General features: G+C 38.9%; 1 protein-coding gene across 2 annotated transcripts in view; it reads right to left on the reverse strand.

The window, feature by feature from the left end:
* Positions 1–18846, reverse strand: part of SLC5A9 (solute carrier family 5 member 9) — a 763977-nt gene that overhangs the window by 264736 nt on the left and 480395 nt on the right. For both annotated transcript variants that reach the window (XM_069232707.1, XM_069232706.1), the window contains one exon: positions 4843–4978. In XM_069232707.1, coding sequence (XP_069088808.1) covers positions 4843–4978 — 136 coding nt within the window. The remainder of the gene's footprint in view (positions 1–4842; positions 4979–18846) is intronic.

Raw genomic sequence — 18846 nt, forward strand, 5'->3', positions numbered from 1 at the left:
AAGAGCTTTGGATGAAAGTTAAATAGCTTTTTTAACATGCAACAGGGGACAGCCAAATTCCTACCCAGCTGCACCAGTTCCCTGAGGCACTGTCTGAAGGTTTCCAGTTCCAGCGTAGACCATTTCCTTACCCAATAGACGAGAGGTCTCAGTACTGTCAAATCACCAAATCGGTCTAAAACCAGATCAACTTGCATATCGACAAGCGGGGTAGACAGAGGTAAGAAAAATAATGATCTTATAAAGTTATTTTCTCTGGCAATAAGAGAATCTGAAGGGGCCATACCCCAAACTTCAGCCACGCATAGTGCAGAACACTGAGCTACAGCCCTGTAGACTTCATTAGCATGACAGACTGCCCTCTGGCAATTGGCCCAGTACTACCTTCCAAAAGCAGCTGTTTTGTGCAAACTAATGGCCTTTGTCTTCTCAATATGGGCAGAACACATCAGAGACCTGCTAGTTCTAACTCCCATGTAATCAAAATGGTTCACCTCTTCAAGTAACATGTCCCAGAGTGACAGGTTATCGTGGAATGATCTATGCGGTCATAGGGTCTTCAATTCTGTATTCTGGACATTAATCTCTATCCCCCTTAGAATACAGAGGTTTTGAAATGTATTTAGTGAATTCTGAATTACAACAGGATTTGTTAAGATGAGCAAAGTATCATCTGCAAACGACAACCCGGGGATAGAGACACCATTGCGCTTGGAGGCATTGTGGGTACAGTCATTTAGGTAGTTAAGTACTCATTTATATGCAGGGAAAAGAGTGTCAGCACAAGGGCACATCCATGCCAAACCCCTCTCTTCACACTAATCCTCTCTGTTAACACCCCATTCTTGCCCCCCGTACTTGAGCATGTTGTTCTTGTGATGCCTCTCTAAGATCCCTATCGGGGGAGGTGTCTCCATTGACCTAAGATAGTCCCAGAGACAAGATCTGGGAATCAGATCAAATGCAGCTCTAAGGTTGATGTAAGAGACATGAAGATGGTCCTTCTGGATGTTGATGTATTGCCATAAGTTCAACATGAACCTAAAGACTTGGTCAACTTGAATCTAGAACCTGCCTGAAAAGGAGACAGAATGTCTTTATCAAGAACCCAATATTGGAGTTTAGCTAAGACCTGATGACAGAATACCTTTTGGAAGATATTGATTAAACTAATGGGCCTATAGTTGCTGGTCTAGCTCCCTTTTTAAAAATGGATACAATTACAGCACACCTCTGGGAATCAGTAAGAGGAGATCCTGCTATGATGGTATTGAAAAGGATATTTATGTACAGTGCTTAAATCTCAATCTCTGAATGAAACAAGTCACCTGGGATAGGATCCAGGCCAGAGGCTTTCTTAGGTTTCAGGGATACCTTTTCTTCCTTAGTGTCGAACAGTCAAAAGAAGACTAAAGCAAATGGCAGGGGATTGTTATCAGACAAAAAAAACACCACACAGTACTGCTGGATAATTGATCTGGGGAGGGGGTGTGAAGAATATAACTTAGCAAAGTGCTTGTCCCATACCTGCTGTTGAATGTGATCTACAGTCATAGTGCGATCAGTCAAAATGCCATGGGCAATAACGTGCCAAAAGGTGGAAGTATATTTCATTTTGAAAGCCTCTAACAGGTCCTGCCAGTTCTGGTCTTCCCAGCTCTTTTTGCTGGCCGCAAGCGTCTCCTGGTTGTGCTGTCTAGCCTCTCGATCCAATAAAGGATTTAAGGATCTTGTGGCTGTTATGAATCAAGCTTTAGCCTGCCTACAGTCCTTGGTAAGCCAAGAGGTTGATTCCATGGCAGATATTTTTGAAATGAAAATACCCCCTTTTAGAAGCAAAGGGAAGCTCTATGCTGAGTAGTGGAATCAAACCACCAACATTTAAACATTAGGTGCAGAGGGTTTTGGTTACTGTTTACTCTTTCAGTTATACAAAAGTCCTCCATCCAGTCCCTTAGATTGAGAGTCAGCACTACATACTTGATTCTTCTCTCCGAAGAGCCACTACAAAATGTGAATGCCCTGCCCATATCAGATGCTGTCCTGCTGTTATATGCCCGCACTCTTTGAGTTCACAACAAGATTTTTATGTGGGGCTGACAGCCAAACCTTCATCTTCAGGTTTGGTGACTAACATAATAAAATCCATTGGCTCATAGGTGGTTTTAATATGGCCTGCTAGAATGAGCTTAGGTTTATAGGAAAGGGACTCAAAGTGATTATCAAGAATAAAATAATGTTAGGGAACCACTATTATAGGCCATGTTATGATTGTAGATGTTGTAAATATTGATTGTGGACCCATCACAAACCTTGATGGAAAACTCCAAAACATTGTGGATTCTATGGTCAGCTCATCAATGGTCCAATTCGAAAATATTTTAAGCCATATCAAATGCCCCCTTAGAGCGACCGTACAAGGAGAGTAATGCATCCACTAGGTAGGTGACCCTGACCTATGTGAGAGCTCTAAGGCCTAAATCTCCTAAAACAAGCAATGATGAAAGGATTCAATGTAATCGTCCAGTACTGGTCAGCCAATTTGCCACATAAACCAGAAAGGTTCCAAGAAAGAATATGCAGCAATCCAGTGTGTTTAGGTTGCTCAATCACAGTACCCATCAGAAGATCACTACCCCTAGAAACTACATCTGCCTCTGTCTCTGACTGAGGTACTTGAGTTGCAACACCAATGTCGTTTGAGACAGACATGAGGAAACCAGGAGCAGGTATGGGCTGCAGTTAATCAACACCACTCAGGGCCCAATCACTCCTATAATTACTCGCCTCCATTCTAGAACACCTACCCCACCCTATGCTACAAAAGGTGAGTTGAATCCCTGTGCTAGTTGTACAGATATCTCATGCTTCTATGGCCAATAGGCAATCGAGAATCTCCCCTGTGGCCACCACAACCTCATAATCTCATATGAGTTAGGTTCATGGAAATGTCGATGGACAGTCAAACTGTCCTTCATTACAATAGACTTGCACTTACTTCTACCTCTTAAACAGTCCAGAATTTTATAATTTTGTAATGAAACAACTCCCCGCTTCAAATAACTTTTCACCAGCTTTGGAACATTGACCAGATTAAAGCTGGCATGACCCAAAGTAGGACTATTCTGACTAGAGGACCCTCCATCTCCCCAACCGAGCATCGGCCCACATGTTCCAGGAGCCCTAATTCTACTGGGCACACCATACTGTGTGGGTCAGGAATATTAAAATAATTTCTGAAAGCCTTCCCAGCACATACCCCCATATGTCTATCCTGGGACCTGGTAGATTGGTAAAAAGGATCTGGGTAAACTATTGATGACCCACAAACATTCAAGGGCTTCCACAATGTATATAACCAAGGAATACCAAAGGTTGAGGGATGGAGGGATAGGGGATAGAACTAACCCTACTCCCCTGTGATCTGATGGTCTGTGTTAACAGCTGAGTGACTACATCCAATTTATATTCTAGGGATGGAACCACTCCTTTTAGACCAGAAACTTCATTGTGCAGGGCTAAAACAGTCTCATACAGATTAGTTGTTGCCCATTTCATAATAGCCCCCTGACCTAAAAGGAAGCGGGTGGTGAAGAAAAACACTGCTGATGGAATTACTGCACTATAATTAGATTAAGCAAAATTATTCAATTTTTTATTCATTTTTTATAAATCAAACATATGTTCTAAAGAGTCGCCTGCCGCTGATCAACTGCTTCACAAATAATGTTACACATCAGAATAAAAAGTAAAAAGCTACATTTTTAATGTTTTCCTATAAGCTAGAAGAGTAGATTGCACTTTAATTTTAGGTGGGGTTTGGTTCCAGAGTTTAGCTCCCAGGAACTCAAATGATCAGCTACCCCATTTCAGATATTTAAAATGAGGTGTATATACCATGTTTTTAAAATAGGAGTGCAAAGTCCTTGTGGGGTATATTTTATTAAATTTCCTGATTAGAAATAGGTGAGCGGTGTTCTGGAAACTTTTAAGCATGATACATGGAGCTGTGAATTTAATCCATTGCACACGAGCAGTCATTGAAGCTGCTTCAGTCCAATTTTTTTTAAACTTGAAGATGAGTCTCACCACTACATTATGAATGCTTTGAAATCTGTTTGGTGAACATTGTTGTAAGCCCAAATAGGCAAATTTGCCATAATACAATTGAGCTTGAAAAAAGGCATTAGCCACTGTAACCTTTTGAAGGGAAATGAGAACTGAAATTATACAGCACAGAGTGAGGGAACAGAACAAACAAGATTTTGATATCATATCAATTCCTCTGTCTTGATTTATCTTTTAGTAAAAAAAAAGGCCACTAAGTTTCAAAGATTACATGCCTCCTCTGGACAATCTCCTAGAATTGATGGCCAGAGGGAATATTTCCATCAATTCATCATGCTGAACATTGACAGGATTTCAGATTTTTTTGGATTACATTTAAGGAAATTTTGCTCTATCTATGTAAGACACTTATAATAGCACAGCTTGAACCTCAAAGTTAGGATAGTACCCCAAGGTCAGATTAATCACTGTGTGGCATCCGCACAGAGATAATTACTGATACCATGGCACACTTACAGTCTACCGTGCTCAGGATCCATTGGAAAGCATCCATGCAGGGCAGTTACAGTGGCATAGGGGTCCATAAGAGTGAGGTCCCCACTATACCTTAGATAGGACTATCTTTTATTACTCAACCAGGGAACCATGGGTGCCTTTTCTGTTTGATTTTAGGTCCAAGACCCCCATCTTATGCCATTCAGTCTTTTGTTTCACACTATACCGATGAAATACTTTTATTTGTGTGTAAATATGAGATCGAGAATACACCCTTACTTGGATAAAGTGCTCTGCTGATCATGCCAGGAAAGACCACAAAAAAGGTGGGCAGTATTTTCAAGTAACCACCTAAAACTGAGCCTCCTTTTGCATGTGAAAGGTTCTTAGCTGAGAGAGACCTCTGGACTAGTACCTGAAACAGACAAAAAAGATAAAATGGACAAATCTCTGTTATAAATCAAAGACCAATCATGAAACCAGAGTCAGAGCCTGTAAAAAATGACCACCATTCAGATTACTTAAAACAATTCTAAATTAGGTCACTTAGATGCATACAGAAATGGTAAGAATGTGTGGTAACCTGCATAATGTAAATTGTATGTGCCTGTTTTATTAAGGTAAACTTACACTTTTGTCTAAGTTTACACTTGTTGTAGTAACTTTGCTACTTTTTGGTATTCAAAAACTACAAGTTCAGTTTTACTACTAGTAATTTAGCTGGGAGTAAAACTACACTTGTAAATTAATTTACTTTCACATAATGTTATGTGATCAAGGCCCTGTATAGGCTGAAACTCTTCAAGGGGTTTTGTAATAAATTATTTGGAACAGCTTTTGAGTGAGTGTCTTTCCTTAACACTACTTTGGAGTAGTGGCATTTGTGATACTGTAAGCCGCTACACCACCGCTGGGTTCGGTATTTAGAGCTGCATTGATTGATTTGCAGTTTCTACTATAGCAAAAGGTGTCAGTTGTACAGCTTTGATTCCATCAAAACGGGGTTCAGGTGTGCCACATTCTTGTCACAATTGCAACATGTTAGTGCTCTAATTGTTCATTAGAACTCCGTAGTGAATCTGCAGTTGATCATTTAGAATTTAACTGACAGACTGATGCTCGTGTAGAAAGTATGTTTCAGTTCATTAGGTGGCACATTAAATATACAATAACATTTTCAACACAGTCAATAACCAGAGCAATAAAAATCAGTATTATGTGTGCAGCAGGAATATGGATTACAGCCTTATTCTCTTAATAACTCATACTTCCATCAGCCATTGTGTAACACCAAGGGTAAAACAGACCAAAAATACTAACACATTCAATGTGTATTACTAAAATCTGGACTATACATGTGCAATCATAGTTAGTGGAAAAAGCATATAATTAAAGTGCAATAATTCAGAAAAGGAGCTATGAATAATGCATATATAAAGTGCAAGATAGTCAAGGGCTATCATAAATAGTTAAAAAAGCATTACATTAAAGTGCAGTATTCACTAAAAGATGAAAGATGATATTAAAAGCTCAAAGCTAGTCTGTCTAATGCAAACGTGAAAATATCTTCATCCAGGACACAGTAGTCTGAGCATATTCCTTAAAATAGAAATAACAGTTGCAAATAGTGTTATGATACCAATAAAGTGCAAAGATCATTGTCCAAACAGGTACCAATGCATATTCTCACTTCCTTAAATAGCATTATTCCCCTCAAGAAACAAGATAAAATACCACAACTGCTCACATTTAACAATTTGGTTATTCCTTGTGGCATACATGTACTCCAACTGTCCTATCTTACTCTTTTTGCTTTGCCATTGCTCCAATGATTGACGTCTAGGAGTTTTCCAAAATTGTAAATGAAATGATCTGGTGACTGAGACAGCTACAAAGATAAACATTTGCTTCTATCTCACAAAAGCCTCAATATTTGCCAAACCCCCAAAAGGATGACTAGTAAACCAGGATCACCCTTTTAGCTAGTTGTTGAAATAAAAATATAAATATCTGTTACCAAAACAGATGTGGGAAGGTAAGAAAATATGCACCCAGTCTCCCTGTACCATTGTAGTGCATCTAAAGCATTTATTTAAAATGTTAGGAAACATTTATTTAAAAATGCTGAGGTATTGTAGAGTGCCCATCTAGCAAAGACATTCATTCTTTTAAATCCAACTCCTCTAAACAGCTTGCAGCCAATGGCAGAAATGTCTACCCAATGATTTAGGGAGATAAGACACCCTGTGTCTGATACTACCTTCTGAAGATATTTTGGGATAATACTCTGTTGCATTTTCTTGTGCAGTACTTTATACCAGCTCCCAACTCCTATCATATTATATTTATAGAATAGTTTAAAATAAATGTCACAAATGGATCTATATCTTAATTAATATTCTGTGAAAAACTAAAGATTTGTACAAAACTAAACCATAATAAAACAGACACATTCTTCTGATCCTGAAGAGCTTACTGCTGCCAAGTCTTCCACCTGCCATTAATATTAAAATCTGAAATTGTACCAATTCAAAGTGCAATTGTAGATTTCGAAATCCTTAACCCCAGACTATTACAATCTTTCATAGAAAAAAGGGACAGCTAGCAAATATATTACGATTTACCACTAATTCATTTTTAAGCAAAATTATTGCTTTTAAGTTTTGTTTCTAGTTTTCTTGGGGCATTACCATGATTTAAAAACCAACAAGCACTGCAGTCCTAATTCCTTCACCATTTTTCTTAAAATGAAAGAGTCAGGTGAGAGTGGGTGGATAGATACGTGCATGACAATCTATAAACGCATCCTGATAGTTATGGTAGAAGTAAGGCAAAGCCAGCCCTTCTAGTTCCTTGCTTTATTGGGTGACAATCAAATTGATGCATGAACACTGTTGTTTTCATAAACAATTCCTAATTAATTGATCTACTTCCTTAAAATAATTTTATTAAGTCTTATAGAAACATTACAGAATAAAAATAACAAAGAGGGTGAATCAACATTTTAATTAGGGAAACTCGGCCTATGATTAATAAAGGCAAGAAGCTCCAATGCTCCAGCAATCTCTTAACCTTACAAAATGTTGCACAGAAATTAATTTATACAAGTCTAGAATGTTGGAGGTCACAAAAATCCCAAGATAGCTACTGGGAGGAGTAGGCTTCCACTGATCCCTAATTACAATAGGTAGACTCTACTTGAAGTATTAAAAAGTAACATTTCAGATTTGTTTTTGTAATGAATCTTATATCCCCCAAATGCAGTGAAATTATTAAATCTATGTAGGGCTCTTTGAATATTTGGTTCCACTGCATCCAAATATAAAATAATATCATATGCAAAGTGCTTTACTTATGACATGCCTACAACTGGAGGTACAATAGAATCATTGTTACATAACATAATAGCCAAAGGTTCAATAAAAAATGTAAATAAAACTGGTGAAAGGAGTCATCCTTGACATATTTCACATGAAATATGAACTCACTTGAATTAATGCTAATTGTAGTTACTGGACTGAATGCACATTCCTCAGTATATTAATAAATAGAGGAGGGAAGTCAAACCTCTTCAGAATCTGGAATAAGGCTGCCGAGTTACCAGGTCAAAGGCTTTTTCTGCGTCAACTATAATCATAGCTGATCTAGTCTTATTAGTTGAGAAATAGTCTATGGCCTGAATTAGATAATTAGGATTTTTTTACCAAGGGTCTACAGGGAAGAAAACCATTCTGGTCACCATGGATACATTTCTGGGCGACCTAAGCTAGGCGACTGGTTAAAATCTTCATCAACAGTTTATAGTCTACATTTAGCAGACTATTTGGCCTATAGGAGTTAGGGTTAAAATGTGAGTTATCCTTTTTTTAAAAGATTTATCAAAATATTTTGACACAATAAAGCAAATTCTTTGTATAGCTTAATAAGGATACTATCCAGTCCTGCTGCCTTACTATTGGCCATGGAAGCAATGGCCATTCTAAATTATATCTCCAATACTGATTTTATCAGACTTTTCGGCTGATCAATCAAAAGCTGAGGGTTTCAAATTGGATCAAGCAGTCCTCAATAGCATCCAGTGATATATCTGACAAAGCCTTATAAATTGTAGAATAATGCTTAAAAATGTTATTCTGCATATCTTCACTACTGGGCGTGTTGGAGTTAGTTAATGGGTCCATCACCCCTACTATCCTATTCATTCTAGCCTTAGATTTTACCAACCAAGCCAAGACATGGCCTACATGTTCACTCTCCTCATTAGCTTTCTGAAATACAGTCATTTTATTAACAATCTTCAGTTAAAAAGAAGTTGCTAAGTTTTGTTTTTGTTCAGTGATTCACTCGAAAAGGGAGAAGATGAACTAAGACATGTACTAATATCTTTTTTTTATATATCCCTGCATTTCCTCTATCTGTGCTCAATGGGGCGTCATTAAGTTTGTTTTGAAGGTAATGACCTGCATGCGAAAACAGGACCTAAAGGCTTCCCAAAAGGTTAAAAGAGAGGCTGAATTTCCATTAATCCTAAAAAAAATCCCTAATAAAAATATGAATATTGTTTTTCCAAGTTTCACCTACTAATAGAGATCTATCAAAGTTTCATCTAGTAGTTCTAGGATCACTTGGCATAGTTTCAACTTTAAGAGAGATAATCTAATGATCTGAGAAACTATTCCCTATAATTTGAGAATCAAAGCTATTAAACTGAACACAAATATTTCAAAATCAATTTGTGATTCGGATTAAATGCTTGGAAAAGCAAGTATACCTTTTTAATTCAGGATTTGTAATGTGCCATGGGTCTAACGTTATATACTACCTAACAAAATAATAGGACTGTGTATTAGGACAACAGAACTTCAGAATGCGGGGATACACCACCAGAAGCTGTCACCCAATCCCTGGCTAGCTCACAGTGCCTCACCCAAACCCCTAACCTTACTAGGATGGAAGGTGATTATGACCACCTGAACAGAGTGGAAGGCGATTATGGCAATCTGAACATGGCATTCTGGTTCCCAAGGGAATCATGGGAACAGATCTTACCCTTTTGTAGTGCTACTCATGCATGGCCAGGCAAAACACAAGAGAGATACAAGATAAGTATTCGATACACTTATTGAAACAATTGCAGTCTTACATAGAGAGAATGAGCTAAAAAACTAGGCAGATGAACGAAAGCAATGTTATCAGCATTATGAACATTGTGAACAGAATAAACAATCCAAGCATGACAAATGATTTCTAGTCGTTCCTCTCTAACACTATCCCTATACTGAGAGCATACTTAGTGTACCTTTTGCCTTCGTCTAATCTAAGAGGATAGTTTTAGCCCCCCTACCTGGATAACTGAATCAGTAATGGCAATCCTCTCTACAAACTGGAAAATCAGCACCAGTAGAGCTGCATGTTAAACACAGCATTTATCCCAAGACAGTTGTAGCTGGAGTGCCCCTCTGACCCCAGCCCCGATAAGTGAATTGCTTATTTAATCAAAGCCACACTGTGTTAGAGGTACAGCTTTGATGCAATGATACATATGCAAGTTAGTAGCTGTGTTCAAATGGACAATGCAAGCACTAGGCTATCTTGTACTGTGTTTCTAGCCTTGAACAGAATGTACAGATTACATTTCGAGAAAGTGACTCATGTATTCTTAGAATAATATCATGCAAGCCTAAGTGTATAAAACCTCACTGCTAAAAGCAATGTCAGCTAAAATGTGTAAAATATAAAATATACAATGAAGCTAAAATAGAGAAACAATGAGCATCCACAAGAGCCTCACTACACTACCAGTCCATAATCTTGCTTGAATCAATCCATCAATGATACCAGTTTGTATTTTAATTGTTGCTTATCTCTATGAGAAGGCTTTAGCACAGGATTCTGGAGTATATTCCCCCTCACCTCCCCCCTCCCATGATAACTAGCCCCCTTATGCCCAGCAGCACTGTAATATTTGTTTAAGAGGCAAAGCATCATCCTCTATTGGACCGTAATAATTAATCAAATTAATAGGAGGAGACCCTAAACATGCTATGACTCAGAGCCATCACCTCTGGCTATCTCTCTTAACAGTCTCTAATACCAAATTGAGATATATTGAAACAAATAGCTACCTCCTACACATCAACGCAGCAGATGGAAAAAAGGCTTTGGAAAATCACGGGGAAATAGGCAGCTTAAGTGTGTTTCCTGCCAAAATAGCACTGGGGCTGAATGTTTTTAACAAACTGACAGTAGCCATACATTTTTGTCTATTGTCCAGGCTGCATTTCTGAATGTTTTGCTGACATCAATGATAAAGCTATATGAGAACTCAAAGAAAATGTGTCCTCCTCATTTTAGATTACTGGAGGACTAACCATAATTTCTATAACAAAATTAAACCCCTCTTTTCGTCAATTTGTAAAGGAAATGTTTTAGGTTTTACAATCTTGAATCCATCAAAGCAGTGTTCAGGTGTGCCACATTTATGTCGTAAGTACAGAATTTTAGCCCTCTAGATGTTTACTTGAACAGTGCTGAAAACTAGAGTATAACGCTGGGGACTCAACTGACAGGCTCCTGCTGTAAGTGCATGTTTTGCTGAGAATATCAGCATTTATGTTCCCATTGCTGGGAGCACCTTCTTTGACCCATATTAAAAAATCTTGAGAGACAACAGTTTTCTCTCAAAGACAGTTCATAAAATCACACTAGAGGGTCAGCATTTTTCACAGGGTAAAATAACCTGAGAACTCACCAGAATTTCTAAAATGATCGTAACCCCACCAATGAGTAATTCACATTGTGACTAAAATGTGTTATCACCCTCAAAAACTAGTGGTGGGTGAAGAATTTTGCTCTGCCGACGAAGAGCGGAGTTCCAAAAAACTCTGCAAAGTGACGCAGAGCGGAGTTTTTTCTCTTGCTCGCGCTTGCCACGTTAAGTTGATGAGCGAGAGAAATCGCTAAGTTGCAGAGCAAGATTTCTGAAGGAAAGTGGTTGCAGTAGGCCTTAACCACTCACAATAGGAAAGCTGCCCCTCACGTTGAGGAAGCTGCAGATTGAGTAGAAAATCAACTTGAGCAGGAGAAAGAAGTTAGCGCCCTCTGGCGCTCCGTGGGATGCTGTTAGCGCTGATTTTATGGTGCAGGAGATACTACTGCACTGAAAATCAGAGTGAACAGCACAACTTACCCAAACTCTGCCGCTCGTGGAACACCCCATAGCGCGGTGGAGTTTTTCTGGCACTTAATGGAGTTCTGTGTAGCAGAATTCCACCAACTCCACCCAAGCCTATCAAAAAGTGGCTTTTACTACATTGCATTTCTATGTGGACCATGATCCTGATTCAAGCCAATCAAGTGAGGTTCATTTGGGTCCCCTGAAATGCCCCTGGTTGTCAGAGTGTGCTTACCACCCTTCCATTTTTTATTTTTATACCATTTCCATGACATAGAGACCATAGCCCTGATTCCTGTAGTGGCTACCACAATATATCGTTCATGTTGAGGATTGACTAATTCCATTTAAATTGAGGAGTTAGAGCATATCTGGATGCCAATAGCCCAGATATTTCTAACTTTTTAACTTCTTTATGCTCAATCTGAGCCCCAACGTAAATGCTAATATATCAAAAATCATTGAATAAATTTACAGCAAAATTTCTGACCAAAGTTCTGAATTTTGCCAAATGTGGATTAATTCAGATTAGCCACTTTTTCTGCAATGCAGAGTAAATTTTCCTATGGGAATTAACAGAGGAAATTGCATTTTTGGGACCCCCACTTCACCTTTTTCTTGGGTCGCATTTGACAGTGCAAAACTTTTCATGATGAGTAGATGAACTTCTTTTGGAAAGTTTCATGCAGTTTTGTCAAATGGCACCAAATTTATTGGTGAAACAAAATGCTCTTCCTACAGAAATCTGAAGTAACTGTACTACAGTACATTATACACAGTGGTAATCACAACTGTGCAATAATAATATAATATATGTAAATACATATGTGTGTATATATATATATGTATATGTATACACATGTATATATTCACTGAAAAACCAAAGGTTACCGGGATGTTATAGTTAGGTTCTGAATTTAGTCATACAAAACCAGAGAAATTCAACAGTTATAGTTCTTTCAAGTAACCAAAACTCGCACTCTGAGGTAACTATAACTTGCGCTCTCTCCATGCACAGTTTTCTGATCAATTATTTTATTGCAAATGTTGCAGTGAGAATATGAAAGATGGCATAGAATATATCTTCAATGATATAACGTGGAGTAATTAGCTGTGCATGGTGAAGGCGCAAGTTATAGGTACCTTAGGGCGCGAGTTTTAGTCACTTGAAAGAACTCTAACTGTAACTGCTGAATTTCTATGGTTTTGTATGAGTAAATTCAAAACTAACTATAATGTCCCAGTAACCTTTGTTTTTTTTTGTGAATTTCTATGTTTTTTTAACGTATAGACCCTGAGGCCAACCCCTATAAGCACCCAAACTTGCACCATGCACAACCTTCTCCTGGGTGCTTTAGGGGTTGCACGCAAGGGCTGGCCTGTAGCCAGTCCCTGCAGGCAAACCCCCCTATCTACCCAACCTGATGCTGTGCGCGCCCCTTTGCGCATGCACGGACAAAGTTGTCTGCAGTCTCTCTGGGTGTGAGAATAGGTGTGAAAGGCTGGATTGGAGTAAGAGTGGCTGCAGCGGTGATATAGATATACTTCCTCACAATATCACAAATTAATTTTATAAATAAGCACCCACATGAGTACTTATAAAATGCAAACAACACAAAAGCAAAAAAATTGATGATGCGTTTCGGCTCAATGCCTTCCTCTGGAATATATTAGGTAGTTATAGTTAGGACCTATTTTCCATTGAAAAAGTGCTTTTTGACTTGCCTATATCTTTGGCGCCATTTGACGAATCTTCACAAAATTGTCAGAAATAATTGTGCCTATGAATCTTGCTGTGCACTAAAAGGTTCGGGGTGATCTGTCAAGCGGGGGGGATGAGAAAAGAGGGGGGTGGTCAAATAAAGTAAATTTTCTGTGTTAATGCCCATAGGAGTTTTGAACATGACTACAGCCCAAACCACTGGATGAAATTACAGCAAATTTGACAGAAAGGTAGCTGTCAGTGAGCATATTACACGTTTGTTTATTTGGTGTACATCCTTTCAGTAGTGTTTGAGATATTAACAGGAAAAATAAGTTGTGTATTTAGGGTCACGATCCAGGGAGATCTCCTGCTGAGATCTGATTGGCTGCCAACACTTCAACCAGGAAGTGCTTGCAGCGATTTTGAGACTCAGCTTCAGCTGAGTCCCAAAAAAACGATAATAAAAAGAAATGGGGGCAGGGTATGTTTACCCTTACCCTGACCCCTTATGCCTGGTTATTTCTGAGCTGTGAGTCTCAGAATTTTTGCTCTAAACAGAACCTTTCTGAGCACCCTGTGCTTAGCAGCTCAGAATGAGCATCTTAGTTCTGCAAGCACCGAGCTGTTCAGCTTATCTGGGGCTGCAGCGCTAATTGCAAAATAAAATGGTAATACATCTTCTTTATTACCATTTTATTTTTCAGCATCATTTTATTTTTATTTTTGAACTGAGTGTCAGGACTTGGCAGGCCAATTGCTGCTGAGTGACAGCAGGGAGCTCGGCACTTGTTTAAAGTGGGCATGTCCCCTTGGCCGGCTGGCTTGTGACGGCCAGTCTGACATGCGCACTTTAAACCTCTCTAAACCAGCTGTCTCAAGACAGCTGTGTTAGAGAAAGCACAGGCCTCCAGAACTCCTGTGAGCACTGAGAAAGACCACTCCCACCAATTCTGATGCTTAGCATGAAAGCAGCGCCATGATTGGCTAGTGCAGTTTCCTGGGTCCTGTTGCATGTTGGAGAAGGAGAGACGTTGAGAGGAGGATGTCTGTCCTAAGGTAAGTGCAGTTTCTTTATTTTTTATTTCATTATTATTGTAACCCTGCTCTCACTCCCCATTGTAAATAATAGGCATCCGCCGCTGTCCTTTCTCATCGCTCATCTCTGTGTGCTTCCTTGTTACACAGATCTTCTTATCAGAAACTTTGTACAATACCTTGTAAACTTGGTGAGGTCTGACAGAGGGCAGTTGTTAGGAAAGTATGATTATGGCAACCTTCCATTCACCATTTTTCAGACATTCTGATCAAGTGCATGAATTAGTAAATACCCACCGCTCCCCAAGGGCCCAGATAAATCATACTTCTTTCTTTCCACAAAGTTTTGTTTTCTACAACGCGCTGTTTAGGCCTCTTGTGTAAGTGGTAATTTGCATCCTCAGAATTAACAAAAGCTCTTAACATGTGAGTTATCAGTAAAATGTATGAATAAGTACGCACACGCCCATTTCAGAGAGAAATGTGTTTACATGCTGGGTTCATTGACGTTTGTGAGGTCTGAGGCCATGGTGGCATGAACCACTACCTAGGGAAGGCTGAGAATTCAAGATGATGGGAAAACAAGAAGACAAGTGCAGTGTGTGGTTGGTGGCAGGAGTTTCTGTACTTTGCATTTATCTTATCACAAGCAAATGGCCCCATATATTCTGTGCAGCCCGGATTCAAGGAGTGCTGGAACAACAATGCATATAACTGACCCCCTGGAGACATTAGTAAAATGTGAATGTATTCAGAGAAACTGCTGCCTTTATGAACTGTTGTATGTGCCCAGTAGCAGCGCTGCCCTCCAGAAGAGACATGCTGCACAGTTGTGCATGGAAAAGGAAGGGCATGGAGGGAGAGAATAGGCAGGTGACATACAGCAGGGAAAAGGGCAGTTGTCTAAGAGGGGGAATGATTAGGTTTAGTGGAGAGGGGTAATGGGTTCAATGTTATATCATTATTTTCGTAATACCATCAGTTCTCTATGTAGTGTAATGTTTCAACAAAAGCATCTTTTAATACATTTAGAACTTCCCTAATATATTTTTATCTAATTAGTTTTTTAATGTATGTTTCTATTTACATATCTATTTCTATTTAACACACTTTTATAACCCCCAAGCACTCTACATATACACACACACACACACACACACACTTACCTATATGGATAGATAGATATGTAGATAGATAGATAGATAGATAGATAGATAGATAGATAGATAGATAGATAGATAGATAGATAGATAGATAGATAGATAGATAGATAGATAGATAGATAGATAGATAGATAGATAGATAGATAGATAGATAGATAGATAGATAGATAAACCATAGGCTACAAGGACATTATAGTTAGGAAACAGAATTAAAAAATATCATAGAAATTGACTTAAAAAAAGGAAGGTTACAGGGGCACAATAGTTAGGCTCCCATTTTAAACGCACATAACCACAGAAATTCACCTGTCATAATTATGGTTAGCTCATGTAACTATATGTCGTGCCCTAAGGTAACTATATCAGACAAAGGCAACAGCATGGCCCCACACTTTCTAGAGAAACTGTACCACCACCTTCGTAATAAGGGATTTGCCAACAACATCTACAGGCTGGATTCCTAAAGTTGAGAATCTGGCTCATGAAAAGACTGCTGTGAAGAAGGAGTTCGGCCCACCCGACAGAGCAACGGACCCAGCACTGGGAATACAATGGACCAGTACTGTCATCATACCACTGCTGCCTGGTTCCAAAGGGAACAAATTTGTCTCTATTGACAATGTCAAAATGCACCATGTGGCCAATCCTGCACAGTAGACCTTGAGGTCCCTTGGGTAGTACCCGATTCCCTCTCACTACCCAACTGGATATACCTCTACAGGCAGAAAACAACGTTTCTGCAAGTACCTATGTGTACAACAATGCTACAATTGCCTCCTCAAACATCTGATTTGGAATGGTTTTGTCATTGTTTTCTTTCTCTTGATAAATGGACATTATCTTCCTGAACGATCTGCTGTTGAGCTGGTCAATGAGGTTTTAATACCTTACTTATCTTCCCATAAAATTCCAAGAGACTTGTCCCTTGTGAACATTTCAACATTCCGATTCCAGATGGAATTGTTTGGGATATAGTGCCCTTTGATATATACGGGCCTACTGACGTCATTCAAATTCCGTACGTGTTTAAAATTTCAATGACTGATGCTATTACACCTAGTGTTCTTTCTGATGACTTGGATGTTAAAACAGTTGATTCTATGCTTTCTGAACTTGAATATTACACTGTATTTGAAAGTGAAGATGTGTACATGAACATAGCAAATTATGTGGAAATGTTCTGTTATCACCATTAGGGATGTTACTTCCTGCACCAACCTAGTAAACCCAGGCCAGTTTTGAATTACACACAATGGAAACATTGTCCAACTCCACCTGTGGGAGACTCCAAAAAATATGTAGAGAAGTTTGCATACTTTTCTGGGCATGACACTAGAATTGCTGATTTGCATTATTTTAAATTACCATCCTTCCAAAACAAAGAAAATGTTGCTAACCAACTCAAAACTGATTTATTCAGATTTCTTTGTTTCTTGACTTGCTGTTGAGGGCTATGAGTACTGGAATAACACTATTGATGTGAAGAGTGTATGGGGAACAAAAGATTGGCAGATGAGGAGTAGGGAAAGTTTGTTTAGAGCATGCCTTATTCATTTCCAAAAATATGGAGCTGATTTAAGAGCCCCTAGTGCCTCCTTGCACCACATTAGCGTAATTTATTTTGCAGTTAATGTGGCCCAAAGAGGCCAAAATCACAGCACCAAATTTACAAAGTGGTGCAATCCATGCACCAGGCATAATGTATGCAAAGGGGGCGTTCCCCTGTTAGGGTGGCTGAAAAAATGGTGAAAAGAAATCTAAGAGATTTCTTTGCATCAATTGATTTTGGCACTCTTTACGCCTGCTCAGAGCAGGCATGAAAAGGAGGCACACCATTGTTTTCAATGGGCTTTGCAGGGTACAGTGACACTTTTCCTAAATCAGGCCCCATATTTTTAAATCAAACTGTCCAGCAAACATCTTGCTTGGGGTTAGCAAAAATAAAAAAGATGAACGTGCCTAGCTTCCCCATGCCAGCTAAATTTCACAATTTGCAAACGTTTTTAGATGTCACTGAAGATCAACTCATTGCTTGGGTTCAGAATGGTACCTTTAATTCCTCACTTTCGAGTCCCTGTGGGTGGTTATTGTTGTTGAAGGACACAAATGGTTGCCAGGCATGTTTTGTTAATTCCTTGAAGGGTTTCAAAGCAAGCCGGCCAGACCCTTGCTATGACTTTGTGTGAACATTCAGGTATTGTCACTACATACAGTGTGGGTAAACTGTGCCAACATTATCAGCTGTAAAACAACATCTTAGTCTCATTTCTGAGGAAATAGAATTACACAATTTCTTGGTAGGACCTAGGAAGCCATGATCAAAATGTTTCCTGAATGCAATACATAATGAGATCTGGAAGCTTTCTTAAATGGAAGCTGCTGCACGTTTAAGGCAGATAGATAAGGAAAACATGGAAACGGCTTTACCTGTTGTTGATAATGGCATGAACACTTTTTCCAACAGAATTTACACTTTAAATAATATCATCTTTGATTGACATCATTCAGAATGACATGTGCTTTTTATAACATGGACAATGTCAACTGCGTTACATCATGCAGTTAGGTTGAACATTGCAAGTTCTAAAAAATGGACGAGTGGCTTGGAAAAATATAAATAGTAGCAAATTATTTGCCACTTTTAATTTGTCTGGGCAACAACAGATAATGGCTAAAAAATAAGCTAGTTACATCATGCTTAATATTGAAAATTTGCTTTTTACTGTGGCAGATATTCCCTCAGCAGTATGATTAATACATGGAGTCATAAATCTGCCCATTTCCACCTTTCGTTTCATGAGTTGTTTGAAATATTTTGCTGTAGGTAGTTGTGAGCGGCTGGGAGACATTTACTTACAAAAACTGTGGGAGTTGCCTTTCGATTTCAAATGTCTGAATGGTGAAAGCGGAAGCAAATGTGAGACTACTGTTAGTCATTCTATGATTTGTAAGCAGTTGTCCTTGCAAGGCTTTTGAAATGCTAAGGTCGCAAACTAGGCATGCCATCTGTAGGGTACTCCCTTCTCTTGAGTCATCCAGTATTTCAGACACTTTTGAATGGAAGTAATGTGGTTCTGAACGATGAAAGCTGCTGCGGTATGAAGCCTGGAATTCCATATGTAATTTTAGTTTCTCAAACGGTAACTTGTTCCAGCCATGTTTTATTCCCCCTACACAAGAGATAAGAGTAGCAGACATGTGGCCGC

Source organism: Pleurodeles waltl, chromosome 4_2, assembly GCF_031143425.1.
Source record: "Pleurodeles waltl isolate 20211129_DDA chromosome 4_2, aPleWal1.hap1.20221129, whole genome shotgun sequence".
NCBI lineage: Eukaryota > Metazoa > Chordata > Amphibia > Caudata > Salamandridae > Pleurodeles > Pleurodeles waltl.